Here is a 21,676-nt window from a genome sequence, read left to right on the forward strand (position 1 = left end):
CATAAAAATTGAATATACCTTTTTTACAACCTGTAAGAAAATAGAATTTTACTTTTTGAATATTGTATCGTTCTTGTAGTTGTTCATTCATCCAACTCTTTATGAATGTTATTCAAAACGCACGCTCATGAATAAATGCATATCCATGTTGACCATGCCAGCACACGTGAGACATCGAGGGTGCTGGCTTCGATGAAGTAGTAACTGATAGATTCGCTTATTTTTTGCATGCAGCTCATGCCACGTAACACTGTACATTCTTTCCGTCAGCTTTGAAGCTTTGATGTCTATTATTGTCCCTGGTACACACATAATGAATAACTGTATCGTGCACAGTGGAATCAAGAATATCCCTGGTGGCCATAGTTTCTGTGGTAAAGAGAAACATTTTTGAGAATTGTTTTTAAATGGATGTATTTTAAATTAATCTTAGAAGACTATGATACTCACTGAACGCATTACAAATAATGTCAACACCAATTGAAATGTCATGGACAGCACTTCTATTATTGTGACAATCGAAAAAACTGATTCAATGGAATTGACGAATTGAGCCAGGCGCTGTTGATTGATAATTATTTCCCGTAACTTCTCCGCTATAACTTGTTCTTTTGTCATTAAGCTGGTTTCCTGAATAAGTAAATTCAAGTCTTCTAGATGTAGCTGCAATACATCATACTGGATACAAATGTTGAGAATCAATGCAAAGTAAATATTTTGTGTCGCAGTCAATCCAGGTGGTGTCCAAAGCATACAACTTAGCTGGTATAAATAGTTGAGTTCATATCCTGTTTCAGAGTTTGGATCAACAAATGGGAGGTATACACCAAAAGGAAGAATTGTTTCGCCACTGAGTTGAAATATCATTGCAGGTCCTACAGATGCTATAATCACTCCGACCAAGAACACTGTCGAGTACAGCAACACTCCATGCATATAAATTGAAGTGTATTGCTCTAGAATAAATGTTTGTCGTCTATCAAAAGTACCTCTAACATAAGTGGCTCTAGCCATTTGCATTAATACTGGAAGAAAGTTTCTATGTGTGAAAATATTGACTAATCTTCCCCAACCGATAAAACCAAAACAAATGGTGGTAAGCACAAATGTTTTGCCTAATAGATCCTTTCGAAAAAGAACGAATAAGTCGTAAAATGAGACTACCATAAACATACTCGCTAAAAAAAATATTCCTAAGGTGAGAATGTTAACGGACAACTGCTTGCTGAATCCATCAAGTCCTATCATGCGAAGCATGTAATACTGCCAAGAAAGAATTCGATCAAACATTTCAATCGCTTTCTCCCTTGTATGGACCATGATGAAATTCGTGAACGCTTTTATGACCAAGCGACAAACAACCAACTGAAGAGTAACACAACCTCAACGATAGTTTCATTTTCATATCAAAGCAAGTTTTCATCACTAGCGCATATAGTAATTAAAAGGTTACCAATTAAAATCGGTGCTAATTAAAACCAAGCAAATTTAAATTGTTTCCACTGCACTTTGGGTACTTATCTGAAGAAAAGTAGTATTATTTGAAACGAAGTTAAACTTCAGATACTAAGTTAAACATTATCGTTAATTCATCCATTTATAGCTAGTGAATGTTTAAAAAATGCGACAAAAAAAATATATTCAGTTGCCATTTTTTTCTCTTCAGCTGCCCATTGAATTATTGATATATTTATCGTTATTGAAAACAATCTTTTTTAAATGTAATGTAAATTAATGCTTTAATTTTTTTAATATCAGAATATAAAAATTGGAACTATCAAAAACCACAGTAAAAATCATTCATTTTTATAGACATGTGTTTTCCCTAGAAATTATTACATATTCTTGTTAATTTGAAAAAATACAGTAATTGGAATTTGTTCGCACGCTTTTGATGCATAGATATAAAGCAATGTGGGTTTTGGAACCAGTAAACTCTTCTGAAAGTACTGGTACTGCTTGCTTGGTTCATGTGTTTATCCGGTGGACGAAGATGGAGAGAAAAATGTTTTTTGATTGTTAATTAAATATTGATAATGATTATTTATATAACTTGCATCACCAATCCGAGTTCATGAACTCAATTATCAATGAACTGACGGTATTTTTTTCTTGTTTAATTACTTAACAACCTGTGTACAATTAAAGCTAGCCTTGCTACGACTTAAAAGGCTTTATATGACCTTAAAATTTACGAAAAGAGGAAACTCAGTCGAGATTTGAGCCGAATAACATCGTGTGTTTGAGCCACACTCTAGTACCTCACGGAAAACAAAATTTTGATCGAGTTGTGTGCAATATTGCCACATACAGCTAACAATGTGCGAAAACATAGTGTACATGTTTTGTACAATATACGGATAAGTTTTTCACTTGCGAGACGCTTGCGTCCTTACTACCACAGAAAGTGTGGCGCCACTGCACGTCTTTTGTGAATGCAACGTTTCGCTATGTTGATAATTCAAAGATGTTTTTTAGTATCTTACCGAAAAACGACGTAAAAACTGTAAAGAGGTCTCCGTTCATTGGTTCTAGTGGAAAAGAAGCCACGCAGGACCTTCGTTCGCCTTTTATTCACGAATATCTTTTCCGGTTCTAAAGCTCACGTCTCTGAGATTTTGAACCGGTTCACTCAGTTTGCACGCGAGAGCATTACAAATCTAATTTGTAACATTCTCTCCGCTGGTGTCATCCCAGTGAGACAAATTCAGCTTGATGAAAGATTTAGAGGCGATTCTCCAGCAAAATGTCACTTCAAGGTGGAGATTTAGCGCCTTGCAACTTTTAGGCAGCCACGAGTTCAACCGGCAGCCCGTATGACACTTTGGAGCATCAGTTTGGCAACCGGCAGCTCTTAAACCACGAGTTCTACTTAGTAGCAACCGGCAGCTCTTAAGCAGCCGGGCGTTGCTTAGCAGCAACCGGCAAAACTTAAGCAGCCACGAGTTTTACTTAGTAGCAACCGGCAGCTCTTAAGCAGCCACGAGCTGCTTCGGAGCATCCATTTGGCGACCTGAAGCGCTGAGTTTTATTGAACAGCAACAGAATGTGCGACTTTCAGTCAATATTGCTAAAACGAATATACCGAATCTTGTGGAGAAAATTTTTAATTAAAGCGAGAGAAAAAGAGAATTTTTTTTTGGTACAAAAGTGACATTAATTTTGAATCAGTATTTCGAGTGTAGGCCTCAGTGTATCTACAGTAGTGAAAGCAGACTGTATTATAAAATTGAAACCTATACGACAAAAACGAAATAGGACTTGTTTTCCATACAGGGCTAAATTTTCCTTATTTATTGAAGGTCTTACAAATGAAAAGGTAGCTTGAATATCGATAGATAAATGCTTGTTAATGTGACATTTTTTTTTCGTATGAAATGATACACATCGCTCTAAAAGATGCCATGAGAAGCGCGTGCTTCGACATCCGTGGCACGAATTTCACCCGCTCCCTGCAATTCCTAGGCTTCGCGGATCATCATCGACATCATCGGGCGGAACACTAGGACGGTGTGCCAGGCGTACACTCGACTAAAACGCGAGGCCGCAAGAATTAGACTAATGATCAATGCGACAAAAACAAAGTACCTGCTCGTCGGGGGCTCTGACAGTGACAGAGCCAGGCTGGGGAGCAGTGTATCAGTGGACGGCGACGAACTTGAGGTAGTAGAGGAGTTTTGCTACCTCGGCACTGTCGTAACTCCGGATAACAACGTAAGTTGCGAAATCCGGAGGCGCATTGTTCAGGGGAATCGTGCCTACTATGGACTCCACAAACTCCTGAGGTCCAGGTGGCTTCTCCCACGCACGAAGTGTGCCATTTACCGCACGCTGATTAGACCGGCCGTTCTCTATGGGCATGAATCCTGGATTCTGCTCACGGAGGACGTCAACGCCCTCGCAGTCTTCGAGCGGGGCGTGCTCCGGTCTATCTTTGGCGGTGTGTGTGAGCAGGGCGTGTGGAGGAGAAGAATGAACCACAAGCTAGCTGAGCTGTATGGCGAGCTGGACATCCTGACGGTGGCGAAGAAGGCCGGCAGAATTCGGTGGTTGGGGCATGTCATGAGGATGCCGGACTCATGACCCACCAAGAAGGTGCTCGCCAGCGACCCGTCCGGCACAAGGCGGCGAGGAACTCAACGTGCTCGGCGGATGGACCAACCGAAGCAACGGTGGAACTCACGAAATGTATGGGATGCTCAAAATTTCGACTCCTCGAACAGCCTTGTCGAACATCTCATCAAAATTGTAACATTTCCGATTCTTGCTTAATAAGTCACTCGAAAATTCTCTCACGTCAGTTTAGCGCCGGCTGTCGAGGTGGTTCTCCGCCTACCGATTTTGAGTAGGGTCGTTGCATTATTTCTATGTTCTTTCATTTTCGCTTCCTTCGCACTTTGGGTTCTTTCCCCCCGCCGGCGTGTACTGTCCTACATACATGCTTTGTCTATCCAGATCAGGTACCGTCCGTTGCCACGTGCGCTGTTGCTAGCTATGGAAGGGCAAATTTTATTTGTTAGTTTGAAAGGGGCTGTTGAGACTTGAAAGAATACAGGGAACCGATGTCGATATGGCTGGTCGGGCTGGCAATGGGTATTCAGCGTCGATGGGTTGAGCAATCTGGCGTCTTCAACCTTAAGGAGTATATATTGCCTTTTGATGTACGTGTGGGCCAAGACCGATGGCGGCGATGCATGCGTCCAAAAATAGATCCGGAGTGGGGATGGATTGTAACGTATGTGAGCACATGATGTACGAAAGCTTCCATGTAATACGCATATCTCACCCAGTGATTGTATATCGAGTGTAGATTCATATGGTAGATTGCATGCATCGTTTGCACCGGTGATAGGAAACAAGGGTGTTATTTTGTTTACAATCGTTTCATTGATACAAACCAAGGGAGTTAGATTAAGAATCCCAATGACGATCGCCAACCATGGCGATTTGCATTTCATACGTGTTTTGGTCTATGCCGTTGGTAAAATATGCTCGTACCGTAATCATTGTCCACATGCGATCGCTGATCATAAAACATTACCTCACAAACGGAATAGCAGTAGCAATTGCACGGGTACCGTCAACGTGGGCGAAAAAGGTAAGGGCAACCCAATCACAGGTACAGCAATCTCCGAGGGTCGAACCCTAAATAAGCAAAGGGTTCACCCTGCGACAGCGCACAGCCGAATCAAAGAGGGCAACGCAAATGGCTTGCGAGAGCCAAACAGTGGGTTTATTCTCTCGAGGTGTTATTACGCTCAGGTAAAATGCTCGTCGAATGAAGGGGGGCAACCACGGTCCATGTGCTAAACAAAACGGCATGCTATAAATCTTGTGCAGCGGTCTCGCTCGTGTTTTGACTGAACGGGACGCATAATTGTTTTGCATGTGCCAGAATGATCGGCATGCTTGAACCTTTTTCTCAGTCGAAGAAATGAAAACCCTTCGATTGTGTGACATGGTCGTGTATGAAAACTCCATGCATCAGAGGAGTTAAAATGCGCTCGAATCGGAAAGCGTCTTAGCTTACAGCCCGAATGCTAGTAGGGTACTTCGTCAATCATATACGTAGCGTAAGTCAATCTTTACTTCGTTGATATCCTCCGTAACTCAGGAGACAAAACAACTCACGAGATCCTTGCAACACCTTTGTAATACGTTTGCAAGTGGCGTCATTATTACAAGAGCGCTTCGTGTTCGGATCGGAGGTGCTCGGTTCGTTCGGTTCGTTATAGCCAGAATTTCGATTTCTTTCTTTTCCCTTTTGATAGAGCGCAAGCAAAAGCGCAGAGTGAGCGAGTTATCATCCATCGTCACGTACCGTCTATTTTTACAATATCTACAATAATGGAAAGGCCTGAGACGAATAAGCAACTGCTTACCTGATCAGTGACATAAAAACTAATCACCTGTACCCTTGCATCTGAATGAACATATGCATCCGCCAACCCGTACTGGAATTCCCCTGGAATCCGAATAAACATATGCACCCGCCAAAACTTCAGGTATTCCAGACCACCATAAATAAACCAACAAAACAACATGTCCTCAGCCATCCATCCCGTTCCCACACATTGTAATATAGAAACATTTTAGCATATAAAAAGACAAAAATGTAAAAATAAAGACAATAGGCCTAGGCCTATTCCCCCCTGGGTGAAGCCCCAAATAGGAGCTTCACCCCTGTTGAAAAGGTTCAGCTATTCGCTGAACATTTTGCTCACTCTCATCGAGTGAGCGACACGATGCCTAGTCCACACGACGCCGTTGTTAGCAACAGCATCCGTGAACTAGCATCGGCTCCTTATTTTCTTCCTGACACTGACCGGACCTCCTTGGGCGAGGTCCAGGCACTCATAAAGTACAGTGTCGGATTTAAAGCTCCTGGGCTTGACAACATTTTTAACTTGATGTTAAAACATGTTGGCCATGGAGCTATGAGCTTTTTAACCAGCATCTTTAACAGATGTCTGGAACTTGGATATTTTCCTTTACAATGGAAACTTGCAAAAGTCGTTCCAATACGGAAACTAGGGAAGGATCCTTCCCTAGTCTCAAGCTACCGTCCGATCTCCCTCTTGCCTGCCATAAGCAAGATTTTTGAGAGGGTGATTTACACTCGGATGGAAGCCCACTGCTCCGACAACAACACGTTGACGGAGGTGCAGTTTGGTTTTAGAAGAGGACACTCTACAGCTCACCAGCTGCAGCGTGTCCTGAATGTCATTAATGACGCTAAGCTGTGTGGAAAGTCTACTGCGATGGCCCTTCTGGACATCGAAAAGGCTTTCGACAATGTGTGGCACGATGGCTTATTGCATAAGCTTCGTGCCCAACAATTTCCGACGTACTTGGTGAGAATCATTCAGAGCTATCTGAGTTCTCGTACGTCGGTTGTACACATAGGGGGGACAATGTCCGCCCCATATGCCAACTGTGCAGGCGTTCCACAGGGGAGTGTCCTAGGACCACTCCTGTACAACTGTTTTACGTCGGATGTTCCCGACATGGATAATCATACGCAGCTGTCATTGTATGCAGACGACACTGCCATTTTGTACTCCTCTCGTAATCTGGAGTTTCTTCGAGGAGGACTTCAGAGAGGTTTGGATAAATATATCCAATACCTCAACGATTGGAGGATAAGAGTCAATTTTGCAAAGACTCAAGTGATGGTGGTCCCCTACAAACGTCGGATGCTTATGGCTTCCATCGTGCGTAAGGTTGAACCTATCACCTTGCAAAACTGCGAAATCCCTTGGTCCACTGATGTGCGCTACCTTGGGGTTTCCATCGATCGAAAGCTTTCTTTCAGGAAGCATGTAGATCACCTTAGCTCCAAAACACTTGGACTCTTGATGAGTTTATATCCACTCATCGCGCGCCGCTCGGGACTGTCGAGGGACAATAAACTTATTGTCTACCGCCAAGTCATCTTGCCGGTGCTGATGTACGGATCCAATGTTTGGAGCAATTGCTCAAACAAGGATATCCTAGTGGTGCAGAGAATCCAGAACAAGTTTCTGAAGATGATTCTCAATCTGCCCACTAGGGACCTGCATCTAGATGCAGGGATCCCTTTGATAAGTGAGCGCATTGAAGCCGATTTCATGCGTCTCCAACTCACCTCCCGGAATTCAACCTCTGCGTTGATCCGGGATCTTTTTTAAGGTGATTTTTTTGATTAGTATATAGCTAGGTTGTAGGTTTTTTCATAGTTTTAAGTTATTTTAAGGTTAAAGTGGGGTTCGCCCCGATAGATGGCCATGCGCTATCAACCTCCAGCTTTATGCTGAGAAACAATATGAAACTTGTAGGGACAGCTTAGGTAGTTCTTGTATGTTTTATAACTAGTTAAATATGTAACGGCTCAGAGCCACTCTCTAGCGTAGACACTCCAAGGAGCAGGGAACCTAGTTAAGTTATCAAATAAGATGACAACAAGTATATTAGCATTTTAAGTGAAATAAACACAAAATATTTTAAGTTCTTAAAAAAAAAAAAATAAAGACATTCTCAGTTTAGCTCATAACTACAACGTTACTCTGTCCGAGGAATCCGAACTCTCAAAAACCCTTACACCAAGTGGAAGTGTTAACTGGCGCCCGAATAGGGACCTGAAATCAAAGTGAGGTGATTTGAAAATATAAACCCTGCACAAACGACGAAGGACCACCACCTAACAAGATCACCGGATACTGCAATTCGCGAACATTTCTTCCGAAAGAAGCCGAGGACCCGTAGTAGGACCACCATCCAAAAAGGACCACCCGGAGCATCAAGCAGCCTCGAAGAACGACAGAGCATGAGCTTCATCAGTTTTACATTGATTTTACTGTGAGTCACCTTATTTTTTTTTAAGCTAGATTAGTGAACGATAAAAAAGTGAAGAAAACAATTCAAGAAATTTTCCAGGGATTTAAAAAAAATTAGAATCTTAAACCTGATAGTAATCACACGAATCAATTCAAAAAAAGTGCATTCCAAGGTGTATGACTAAAAATTTTGATAGGAAAAAGTAAAGACAGGAAGCATATTTTAAAAACAGGATGGTCACAGAAAACACCATGTCTTATGAGGAGTATATCCAAGTGGGTAAAATCCCAGATTTTGTCAAAGAGTTACCAGTTTTTGATGGTAAAGCTAGTGAATTAATGAGATGGGTGATGGAAGTAGAACACATACTACAAATGTACGCTAAACTTCCGAGGGATTCCGCAGCCTACCACGTGATCGAAGGTACAATTAGGCGGAAAATTAAGGGCGAAGCAGCTGATGTATTGAACTCTAACTGTGTTACAAGTGGTTGGTCACTTATTAAATCAACCCTACTCCTCTACTATAAGGATAAAAGGGAATTGAAAACGCTGGATCACGAACTCAGCGCGATCAGCAAGAAACAGGGTGAAAGCCTGAGCAGTTATTTCAGTAGAGTAAACGATCTACAGAACGCTATAATCACTCAAGCTCAAACCGATCCGAAATACGCTGCTAATTTCGAAGCCTATTCAACATACTTCCGAGAGAAAGCTTCGGATTGCTTTATAAGAGGTTTGGATAATCCTCTCTGTTTTTTGCCAAAAAATAATAATCCGTCAAATTTAAACGCGGCTTATAATTATTGTTTAGAATACTGCAATATGAATTTGAGGTCAGCACTATTCAAATCTGAACTTCGTTTTAACCACATTCCCAAACCTCGAGACCTTCATACACCACCTTCTAGGAGGACTGGTTATTATAGCCAAAACTACCCAGAACCACCCTTGCCGCCTAGAAATTTTTCGAATCACGGCCAAAATTTCCATCCAAGGAATAATTTTCCCACCCCTCAGTATAGTCACACTAGGAATCATACCAATAGACAATATATTGGTCCAATCAATATGGCCAAAATATGAATATACGAAATAATTATAACATTAGAAAAAATCCAGCTGAGCAAAATAATAACGGCTATCCAGTGCCTATGGAAGTAGATCCATCCATACGATCGAAATCCCTTAATTATGCAAATAGAAATCAGGAACGTAAGGGAACAGGACAACAAAGGCAAACATATGCAGTAGATGCTCCGTTAGACTATGTTGCAGGAGCACCACCATTAAACGAAACGGAAATTAATGGAAATTTAAGACCAACTTATGAACCAACTAATAGCATGTACCAAGAAGAGAATCATTTTTTAGATTGGGCCGCAAAATGGTGAAGCCATTCCTCCCATACATCTTTTTGCGGACAACACAGGGAGAATTTCCATTTTTGATAGATAGTGGGTCTAATGTTAATCTAATATCGCCCAAACTCGCACATGCCTACATGCACTCAAAACCATACGAGCATTCTTCTTGTAGTATAAAAAGTGCCACAGGCAAATTTAACGCTACTTTGGCCATTGACATTGCATTTTTTTACCCTAGATCTAGCATAAAATTTCAATTTATTATGCACGATTTTCATTCATTCTTCTTTGGAATTCTTGGTATGTCAATTTTAAAAACGCTTGAAGCTCAATTATGCTTTAAAAATAATATTCTTAGAATTATCACCAACAGTGGATTGCCATTTACCATCCCTTTACACTCCTATCAAGCTGTTAGAGAAAATCATCTTGTGGATTTTCGGGTAGATCATCTTGATTCACCACAACAGGATATGCTAAAAGAAGTATTGAGCAAAAATAATAATGTTTTCCACAAACCAGACTTGGCTTTGTCATGTACAACTAACGTAGAGTGTACAATAAATACTACTGATGATATTCCCGTACATCAGAAAGTGTATCCGTATCTCGCAGCGTATACAGCCGAAGTAAACGATCAAATAAAAAACCTCTTGGATTCAGGTATAATTAGACCATCCAGATCGGCTTGGACTTCTCCTGTCTGGATAGTACCAAAAAAGAATGATGCTTCAGAACAAAAAAAAATTAGAATGGTGATCGACTATAGGAAACTAAATGAGAAAACAATAAGTGATCGGTACCCAATGCCAGAAATATCCTATGTATAAGATCAATTGAAAGGGCAACAATTTTTCTCATCTTTGGATCTTGCATCAGGATTCCATCAAATTAAGATGAAACCTGCTGATAGCGAAAAACCAGCGTTCTCGATAAATAATGGAAAATACGAGATCATGCCATTTGGACTAAAAAATGCTCCAGCAATTTTCCAACGTGCTTTAGACGATGTCCTTAGAGAATTTATAAGAAAAATTTGCTATATTTATATGGATGATGTTATCGTATTTGGGAAATCCGTAGAAGAGCATCTGCACAATTTAAGCATTATTCTCGATACGCTAAATAAAGCAAATCTGAAAGTCCAGCTAGATAAATCAGAATTTCTACATAAGTAAATTGAATTTCTTGGACATATAGTCTCGAGTGAGGGTATAAAACCGAACAACAACAAATTAGAATCGATAAGAACGTTTCCTGTTCCAAAAACAATAAAAACAACTTCGATCGTTCTTAGGACTGATGGGGTACTATAGAAGATTCATTCGAGATTTTGCTAAAATAGCGAAACCATTAACCAGCTCTCAAAGAGGCGAAAAGAATTGCACCTCGAATAGAAAGATAACTTTATCATTGGCACAGGTTGAATGTTTTGAAAAAATGAAAACAATTTTATCATCGTCAGATATTTTAATCTACCCAGATTATAGTCAACCCTTCATTTTGACAACAGATGCTTCTGATTTTGCCATTGGAGCTGTTCTCTCGCAAGGAGAGTTAGGGAAAGACAAACCCATTCATTTCGGTTCACGTTCACTTACTAAAACAGACGAATCTTATTCAGTACCAGAGAAAGAAATGCTTGCAATAATTTGGGCATTAAAAATCTTCCGTAATTATCTATATGGTGCTAAATTCAAAATCTTAACAGACCATCAACCCCTCACGTTTACACTGTCTCAAAAAAATACTAACGCCAAACTAAAACGATGGAAAGCATATTTGGAAGAACACGACTACGAAATTATTTATAAGCCAGGGAAAACTAACGTAGTAGCAGATGCTTTGAGTCGCATGGTTTATTCTATGACCGCCACTCAGCACTCTGCAAACGAAAGCGATAATTTTTACATTCCATCAACCGAAGCCCCTTTAAATACATTCAGACATCAAGTTATTTTAAATGAAGGATGCGATAAAATTTCTACTACTCAACCATTCCCAAACATCATTCGAAAGCATATCACGATCTCTAACACTAATGATCAAAGCTTACTGAATGTTTTGAAAACACATTTTGATTTTTCAAAATTGAATGGAATATCCACCAGTGAACCTTTGATGGGAAAAATACAGGAGGTATATAAACAAAATTTTGGAAGACAAAATATGCTAAAAATTCGTTTTACACAAAAATTACTGCAAGATGTAGAAAACCAGAACGATCAGCAAGATATAATAAGTAAAGAACATAGTAGGGCACATAGAGGATACGAAGAAAACAGAACTCAAATCCTCAAGCAGTATTATTTTCCAAGAATGTCAGCACAAATCAAATATTTCATACGCAATTGCCACACATGCAACGAATGCAAGTATGACAGAAACCCAATAAATCCACCAATGCAAAAAACCCCTTTACCAAAAACACCTTTTGAGATATTGCATATCGACATCCTTTTCTTGGAAAACCATTACTTTTTAACTTGTGTCGATAAATTTTCAAAATATGCACAAGCAGTAAAAATAGGCTCTAGAGCCATTGTTGATGTATTACCTGTTTTACAAGATGTTATACTAAAACATAGACCTCCAGACATTATTGTTATAGACGGAGAAAAGTCATTTAATTCACGGGAAATCACAGATTTTTTAATAGTTATGGAATTTCTCCTTATTTGACAGCTACTTCAAGGAGCGAAATGAATGGTGTAGTTGAAAGGTTCCATTCAACTTTACTAGAAATATATCGTATAACAAAAACTGAACATCCTTACAAATCCGTTTTAGATTTGGTAACGATGGCAATTCATAAATACAACCATTCCATACATTCCTGTACTAACTTTAGTCCTATCGAAATCATAACACCAACCGAAAGCACTCCTAAAATCTTACAAAAAAATCAAAATAAATTAAAAATAAAGCAGGACAAGGATATAAAGTACCACAACAAAACACGAAAACCCAAAACTATAACTGTAAATTCCCAGGCGTATATGAAAACAAAACGAAGGCTTAAGCAAGCCAAACCGTATAGGAAGGTAGAGATAGAGAAGGTTAATAGAACCACTGTTTTATTTAAAGGAGGAAAAAGGATCCGCAAGAGTGATTTAAAAATAAAATCTTCATAAATTTATCCTCGCATACTAAGTAAAAGCGAAATAGATTTATTAATTAGTGATATAAGAAAACAAAATCTTCCTGTCGAAACAATTTCGGATGCGTATTCATACACGAGCAGAAAAATAGCAACTAAAAAAGACGAAATGTTATTCATAATCAACTGTCCAAAAACAACAAACGATGTATATAAGAAAATAGAATTGCACGGTATAACAAATAGGAATAAGAAAATTCATGTACCCAAACAATTTTACCTATCCCTAAACTCCCAACTTTTCATCATACCAAACGGCAACAAGTATATATATTTAAAAGAATTGCAAGAAGATAACGGCGAATGTGTCCCAGCCCTTCTACGAGGACAGCAAGCAGCATGTGATTTTGTAGCAACCCCAACAAGAAATCCAGACCGATACCATTAAACCGCCGACGATGATGGCAGTTTTTCGGACGGAGCCTTAAAATTTAAGGAGGGGCGAGTTATCCATGGTCACGTACCCTCTATTTTTTACAATATCTACAATAATGGAAAGGCCTGAGACGAATAAGCAACTGCTTACCTGATCAGTGACATAAAAACTAATCACCTGTACCCTTGCACCTGAATGAACATATGCATCCGCCAACCCGTACTGGAATTCCCCTGGAATCCGAATAAACATATGCACCCGCCAAAACTTCAGGTATTCCAGACCACCATAAATCAACCAACAAAACAACATGTCCTCAGCCATCCATCCCGTTCCCACACATTGTAATATAGAAACATTTTAGCATATAAAAAGACAAAAATGTAAAAATAAAGACATTCTCAGTTTAGCTCATAACTACAACGTTACTCTGTCCGAGGAATCCGAACTCTCAAAAACCCTTACACCATGTGGAAGTGTTAACTCGCGCTCACGGTTGCGCTCTCTCTCTCTCTCAAGCCAATGAGAACATTTCCGTTGGATATTTTATATATGTATACGAATGCGAAGGGCTTTATTGTTCTTATACCTGTTTCATTCTAACTGTGACTGTTTTGTTTTGTTCATAGACCTGTAAGTCTACGCGTCAGATAAGTTTACGATAGCCGCTTAGTTCAAATTTAAAATGGATAAATTCAGTTCAACATATTATAAAGCACAAAATTCACGTAAATACTCGGTACAAAATCAGTTATTAGAATTGGCGAGTATTCGAAATGAACAATCCTCCAACAAATCCTCGTTGGTTGCAGCAAAAGATAAGCTTTGCAGGTTGCTTCCACCGCTTGTTTACAACGACGGCGGTGCCATTTTAAATTCAGCCAGTGAAGATTTGTTATCATTCAGAACCCCGCCTCACCCAACAAAGGCTGTGCTGAACACTCTGCCTCCACGATTGGAGTACTTCGTTGGTGTTGCTGCATCAAAACCTTCCAATGCTAATATGGATTCGCCAAGCACTTCTTTTTGTACATCAAACGCTGTGGTGGATTCGCAACCTCCTCCGTTGGAATTCTTCGCGGATGGTACTGCATCAAAACCTTCCAATGGTAATATAGATACGCCAAGCACTTCTTTTTGTACATCAAACGCTGTGGTGGATACCCAGCCTACACCGCTGTTGTCCACTGTTGCTGGTTTAATACCGGTCCTTGAAGATTTGGTTTCCCTCAGCACTCCACTTCGCCCTATGAACGCTGTGGTGGATACGTTGCCTGCACCGCTGGAGTATTTCTGTGAAGTAATCGCGAATTCGTCCAGCGAAAGTAGAGAAAGAAATGCCGAAAATCAAATAATGAACCAAAATAAGGAAAATGCTGTACACAATACAATAACTGCTGTAGATATAAAAGCAATTTATGATGACATATATTGACAAATAAGCAATTATATGCACTTACACGCAGCTTTATTGAGTTAAAAAATTCTTCGGTACACTCCACAACGAAATCTAAAAAAAATCGTCTAAAACATCAACAATATAAATTCCGTTTATTATTGAAGTCGAACAACTTGATGCATTAGAGAATTTTTTAGCAAATGAAGCAAATTTAAATATGTTTTGTGAAGCTTTGATTGAAAACATTACAGAAATAGACCCAGATAATAGAATGAATGAGATGCTTCATTTTATTTAAGCAGACTCATTTTTGGTAAAATGTAGCTGGAATGGCGGAGGAAAAAACGGCGCTAAGATTCCGTTTAGAAAATATACCAATTTCCACAGAATGTTGAATTGCATCAGTGGAGTTCAAAAAACAAAATCAGACATGGAGAAATTAAAAAAAAAAAGGTTTGGTATGCCAAGGGCAGACTCAATTATACCGGCAAAAGACGAAGTGTCTGTCATAAGCGTGTAAGGATTGGGTAGTATTAGTATTTAGACAGTATAGTTTTGTTCTCCTTCGTAATTTATACAATTCTACATATAATATGTCAATAGATGTTTACCCGTATTATTTAAAACTATAATAATATATTATTTTTATGAAATCTAAAAAAAATAATGAAAGTATATGAAATGTGATAACCGACGCGCCTTATAACTCTAATAAATATTAGCGATAAGATCAAGCATAAAGTGTGTGATTACTTACATGTGAGGTTTACATGCATAGTTTCTGAAACATGATAATGGATCGAATGGGTAGTACGATTCGAGAAGGCCCCTAGAAACATGATTATAGACGTGCTTTTAAAAAACGAATCTACATTGGTCATAAGTAAAAACATTAACTGTGCGATTACTCACTTGTGATGTTAACATGCATATATACAAGAATCGAAAATTAGTACGATTCAAGAAGACCACTGGAAATACAGATTAAAATATTATATTGGGTAAACTTGCATATGTTTAATGAATATGCTTACTTGCTTACTTGTAATATGTTGCATTATTTTGTAGGCTATTTTGAATGCCTTATGGTGCATGCTGTGTGCATCCATGAATGATAAATCTTATTGCTAAAAATAAGAAACAAAAATTATCGAGTCGCTACTTTGTTCAAATATAATAATATGTTATACAACTACTCGCCAAATGGTTCTTCAAATAATATATATATATGTTAGAATATATTTACATATATTAGAAACATCATAAATATACATATGTATATATATATATATATATATATATATATATATATATATATATATATATATATATATAAATATATATATATATATATATATATATATATATATATATATATATATATATATATATATATATATATATATATATAATATATATATGTTTGCTCTAAACGGGTTTTAATGCTGATTGAACACCCAAGCCAGGGGGATTGCGAATGGGAGTGCAAATGGGAGTCTTTTTTTATAACAAAAATTTAACCTGTATTCATGAGCTAAACCGCATTAGATGTATTAACACTTAGCATGCACGCAACATTTTTTATGTTTTTTATAATCTGTCACTATAGCGCGGTTCACGTCAAAGTACGTATTAAGTAGATTTGTTTTGGTTGCCGGGTATAAACGTACGTAAAACATATATGGATAATTATAATTCATGCCATGTGTTTTGCACAACAGTGAAGCTGTTGTCCATTTAGGAGTGCTTGTCAATGCAACGATTCATGTTGAGGATCAAAATTATTGCTAAGCATTTTCCTATTGACCGCGGATAAGAGAGTTTTGCAATCTTTAAACAGAGTCATGATTACTGCGCCTAATGTACCTTACTTTTTTTTTAAGTCCTGATAAAATCTTACCTAACCTGCGCACTATATTTGCACTATTTGCAAGGTACTAACCTGTCTATATATTCGGAAGTCACCAAATCATAATTTTGTGTAGAGAAAGATTAACCGGATGAGACAGTATATTGAAAGATAAAATAGTATTTTTTTCCTTAAATTGGTTTTCAAATTAGGGTGCGCACTAAACTCGTTTGTGCTCTATACTCTATGCTATACTATGCAATAAAATGAGAAAAAAAATTAATTGTACACTCTACATATGTCAAATATGCGATGACGAGGACGAAACGGTTCGCTTAGGAGGCTTGTTAGAAACGCAGGTTGCCCAGCACGGCAAAAAAGAAACAACTGCCAGTAGTGCTGTTAAAAGAAGTCGTCCCATGAAATTATATGGCCACAATTATCCGGAGTTGTGGTGGAATTATCTTATGGTAGTGGAGGAATTATTAGGAGTCGAAAGTGAAAAAGTGTTAGGAATCAAAAGTATGAAGGAGGGGAAACAAAGCAAGAGTCGAGGGATCATTAGGATACAGTAGAGTTGGAGTAGAAGGAAGAGTTAATGGTTGAGCAGGCAATCGGACTGCTACCAGCTTGCACAAGATTCCATTGCAAGATAATTCCACTCTTTCAGTTGGCGCATTTTCCCTTATTTGGTAAATGTGTATGTCTGCCGAAGAGGTTATTACAAAGGAATTATCTTCTGCAGACAACACAAAAAGCGGCGCCTTGGACAAAAACCGGATACCAACTACGGAGATAGGAAACAAAGATGATGTCCTTGTTTCCAAACATTTAACAATATCGTAGTTTTTAGTTAAAAACCATTGATCTTTGAAATTTGGCATTAAGACAAAATCGGCGGTCACGTGTATTCCGATACCGTTTCTCTTCAAGCATGGATAATTCGGAACAATAATATTGGCAGCCATTAAGATTGTGGCAATTTCATTTGATGTGGCTGCCACTTGCTCCGCACACTTCTTGCCAGATCTAACCCATTGTTTGATCTGCTGTAAATGGTTTTCGAAGCAGTATGCAGAAAAGTCATCAAGCGGTCCAAACATTGTAACCTCTCCAAACACGTGTTGGAGATTATGGACATTGCTGGTCATGTGGGTACGACCATAAAATGTGCCGAAATCCTTAAAAAATCGGAAAAGGAAATCTTTTGCACGGATCCAGAGGTACTGGTGGTACGATGATGACAAAATCGTAACACCGCAAAAATAAAGCAGGAAGTGACTGTAGCCTGGCGCATCATAACAGTCCTTCAAATCCACAACACTTGCATAGTGAAGGAAGGTCCTAAATTCGGATGCCTTCCAAAAAGCAACGTACTGTACGCTTCTAAGCGTACGATGAATTTCAGATGGAAGTTGCATCTGTACTAAAAATTTAGAAACAACTTCCTTTACTTGAGGGGACCACCGAGGAAATCTTTCAAAATTGCCTTCTAGAAATCCTCGGAATAGTTTTCGGGTCACCCCCAAATTAATTCAATGTAGTCGTTCTCCAATTGGAACGTTATCAATTAAATTAAAACTTACAAGGTCTTCTAAGGGCGAACGCCAAGATTTGTGATGGTCAGGACATGCTCTCGATCGGAATCCTGCGTTCGTACGCAGGGGAGCATCCACGGCATCGAAAATTACTTTCTTACCCTGGGTGAAGTATTCTCCAACGCAAGAACACTTTAAGCAACCATGCATTCCAGTGAAGCTCGTCGTAGCTGTAAATAAAAAAAAATTATTTAGACACCATTCGAAGTATTTCATAATTTTAATGTTACTTACCTTTAATTAAAGCTCGAGCCGGAGAGTCGGCGATAAAATTGAGAATTTTAAAGTGCAACGTTCTATCGCCGATAACCAAACCTCCTTGGTGAATTTCATATAGTTCATTCACCAGCGGCCGCAAGAATTCTTCGATGCTCTCCGGTTTGGATGGTCCACTAAATGTGGCTACCGTCATAACCGGGGGCTTTGGGAACTCTACCACTTTAACAAGAATAGGCCAAAGCTGTGTTGGCCCAGCCTTATGGAGTGGCAGCCCGTCGCTTGACACATCGAGTGAAAAATGTGTCGCTTCGGGATTGAGGGCTTTGGAAAGAGCTACAGGAGTAACACATTTGGTCAGGACTGATTTCAATCCTCCGTACCAAAAATCACCTCCCTGGATAGCAACGATTTTGCTATTACCAGGGGAAGGTGTTTTCATCAATGTCCGCGCATCTTTGGGAAGATCCAAATCGAGCTTCTTCCGTAGGATGGCCAGCATCATGTTGACCGCCGAACGGGGGAGCTGGTGCGTAATTGCAAGGAATCGAAGGCAATCTTCCAAATTCATGCTATCGAAAAATCCATATGCACCGTCCCAACCGACTGCTTCTTCATCTTCCTTAATGCAGTCGTCCCCATCCGGTCTTTCGTGATCGTCAGCTCCACATTCATCCACCCTATGGCTTGGATTTTCTCCCATTATTTGAACCCGTTTAGGCCCTGGCTCTTCCTTATAAATTTCACTATCAGATGAAGATTCTGCGAAAAATTAGCGTAATAAACAGGAGGCAATAAATTTAATCGCAACATTTTTAACAATTTTCATACAACATAAAATATATTAACCACCGATCTCAAAATCGATTTAATATTTTCAAACATACATTAAAACATTTGAAAATTCCTACACAGAAATTATAAAAAAAAATTATTTTCAAATGCATTTAAATCCTAATTTTTAAACCCATAATATTGATGAAGGGCACGGCCTTTTGTCAATTAAAGTATTAACACCCCAAACTTGCCATTTAATAATTGATATTTGAATATTTAACTTTATGAAATAATTTTGTTTTCTGTATTTTAAAAATGGAATTTAACTCATTATTATAATTATCATCAATATTTAACTCATGATTTGAATAAAAAAAATACATAATATACGGCCAGGGCAGTCAAAACGACAACACCCTACACTTGCAATATAATGTGACTATGTAAGACACCAGACTGGCCTAATAGTTAACTTAATCAGATGTACGAAACACTAAAAAATGACAGCAGAATCACAAAACACTTACCTATATTAGACATATAATAACATATAACGCACTGGTTCAATACATCACAGGGCACAAAACACTAACTTTTAAAAGGCATATATTGGACATTAAACGCACAATAAACAATTCGGAAACAAACGCACGAAATACCAAATTTCACTTTCTTCTCTATTACACTTTCTATTTTGTTTGGTACGACACAACATTTTTGTTTTAAAAGAATGACGCTACCCATACTTACCTAAGGGGCGATACGACACAATATGAATATTTGAAATACTTACCCACGGATGGATAGGGTACATGTGAAAATTTACTCGGTCCAGCTTTTTCCCTTTCCTCAGTAGCTAGCGAATCGAAATCCGCGTGAAATTGAGCAGCTTTTTGACGACATTGCGCATAAAATCGGCCACCTCTTGTTTTGCGATCCATTTTGCTTTGGTTTTATCACGTTTTAGCGCAAATCATTTGACAGATCGCCAGATGCACCAGTAAATCTTTTTTTTTTCCTCTTATTTTGTACGATACTTACCTTTATTCTTTGTGTTAATTCCGGGCACACAAACCCAAAAAGGCTGCTTGTGGTATTAAGGTATTCAGGTTTCACTAGCACACTGCACAACACTTTTGTTTCGTTTATATAAACGCCTAATTCTTACCCAGGGAGCGGTATGAAACAATATTTAAATTTAATTTACTTATCTGGACAGGAATCTTCTTATTCAAAAGATCTTTTTTCCAGATATTCGCGGCATTTTGCGTAAAAAATTCTATTTTGTCTTCTGCGATTAATAATTGTACTTGTTTATTTTCGGCTAAAGCAATACTTTGACAGATCATTAATCAAAATGATTACCAAATTTTCTTCTTGCTTTGGTTTGGTGACGTACTGAATTCGACCGCGCACGATCGCATATCGAGAATAAGCAAAAGCGAAAAAAATGCTCGGCGCCCTTAAAAGTATTGCAACTATTGTTGGAGTCATGTTAGGTGCTAGAGCATTTTGTTCACGAAGTATGCGCGCGCATGCGCAGTAATGAGAATGCGCTCACAAATTGAGACTTTCGCGTCGTTCGCTCACACGATCAGCCGAGAGGGCGAGCCGAGGTGAATTGGCACCCAAAAATAACTCAAACTGGAGAGGTGCACATAGAAAATCATCTTTTTTCTCTTTCCCGCTACAGAAGCACTTCGGCATTTGCTTGCTGGGAACGCCAAGTAGTCGGTTCGGGTGGTTATTCCTTCAAGCCATGGTGTAAAGTATTACCTTCTATCGTTTAACGATGAGTTTACGCTAAATCCTCCTATTACTTTTTTTTAATTACTATTTGTCTTATTCTTCTACCCTTATAGGAGCGAACTGTTGGTTTCAAAGCTTCTGTTAACTGATTATGAATTTCTATATTGCTGTTGGCGGTGCATTGTGCTGGTAGTTCTATCATGTTTATTTCTTGTGTTAGCGAATGCCTTTTGACTCCTCCCTACTGGCGAAAGCCGAAGCTCTGTGGTAGCGGGAAAGAGACAAAAGATGATTTTCTACCTATCCCTCACCGGTTTGAGTGATTTTGGGTGATTTTTCCCCGCCTGGCTGCACGAAGCGAACGAAATGGGCTAGATTTCTCCGCTTTGCACCTTCGCACCCTTGTGCGTGTGCATGTGTGCGGCTGCCAGCAGCGATTTTGGGTTTGTGTGCGCGTTTCTCCAAATTCTAAGTCCGGCCGATGCGTCGGCGAAGAGAACTTAGCAAATTTGTGGATTGAAGCAAACGGCGAAGAGTACGGGTAAGTTAAAGAGAAAACTCAAACTGCCAGTGTGCAAGTGCTGTTCTTGGAGAAAGGTCGCATCATTGCAGAGGAAGCGGTACCGTTGAGGTAGGTTAAAAATCATCCCAATTGAAGTTTGATCTGCTTTCTAATACTTTCATTATCTTATTTCATGTTTGCTGCTGCTTGACGAGGGAACTACTATGCAGGACAGGATGTTTGCTCCTGTTTGACGAGAAAATTATGTCACAGCATTTCACCACTGGAAATACTGCTGATAAACGTGAACTACGTGCAATTGGACGATACAGGCAAGCAGTGTTACTGGACGATGAAGGCGTTTATTC

The 21,676-nt window shown here is 39.0% G+C and overlaps 2 protein-coding genes across 2 annotated transcripts in view; both read right to left on the bottom strand.

Moving 5' to 3' along the window:
* The window catches only part of LOC128729037 (putative odorant receptor 83c), a 21,171-nt gene extending 5,778 nt beyond the window's left edge, over positions 1-15,393 (bottom strand). Inside the window, exons 1-5 of the mRNA XM_053822684.1 lie at positions 15,375-15,393; positions 3,053-3,070; positions 451-1,298; positions 124-369; positions 7-30 (exon numbers count right to left, since the gene is read on the bottom strand). Of these exons, the coding sequence (XP_053678659.1) occupies positions 7-30; positions 124-369; positions 451-1,298; positions 3,053-3,070; positions 15,375-15,393 (1,155 nt within the window). The remainder of the gene's footprint in view (positions 1-6; positions 31-123; positions 370-450; positions 1,299-3,052; positions 3,071-15,374) is intronic.
* Positions 15,394-16,813: 1,420 nt separating this feature from the next.
* On the bottom strand, positions 16,814-18,983 carry LOC128729038 (uncharacterized). Its single transcript, XM_053822685.1, has 3 exons — positions 18,299-18,983; positions 17,037-17,958; positions 16,814-16,865 (listed from the first exon to the last, which is right to left on the bottom strand). Exons 1-3 carry the CDS (start codon positions 18,981-18,983, stop codon positions 16,814-16,816), a joined length of 1,659 nt encoding a protein of 552 aa, XP_053678660.1.
* Positions 18,984-21,676: the final 2,693 nt, after the last annotated feature.

This window comes from Anopheles nili, chromosome X, assembly GCF_943737925.1.
Source record: "Anopheles nili chromosome X, idAnoNiliSN_F5_01, whole genome shotgun sequence".
Classification (NCBI taxonomy): Eukaryota; Metazoa; Arthropoda; class Insecta; order Diptera; family Culicidae; genus Anopheles; species Anopheles nili.

Bases quoted from the DNA above. Each gene is read 5' to 3' on its own strand.
- LOC128729038 (XM_053822685.1), bottom strand. From the start codon at position 18,983: ATGGGAGAAAATCCAAGCCATAGGGTGGATGAATGTGGAGCTGACGAT. The intron at 17,959-18,298 runs GTAAGTAACATT...GAGGATTTCTAG, and splicing joins GGCTCGAGCTTTAATTAAAG to AAGGCAATTTTGAAAGATTT. The intron at 16,866-17,036 runs GTATCCTAATGA...TTCTTTTAACAG, and splicing joins CCTTCTACTCCAACTCTACT to CACTACTGGCAGTTGTTTCT.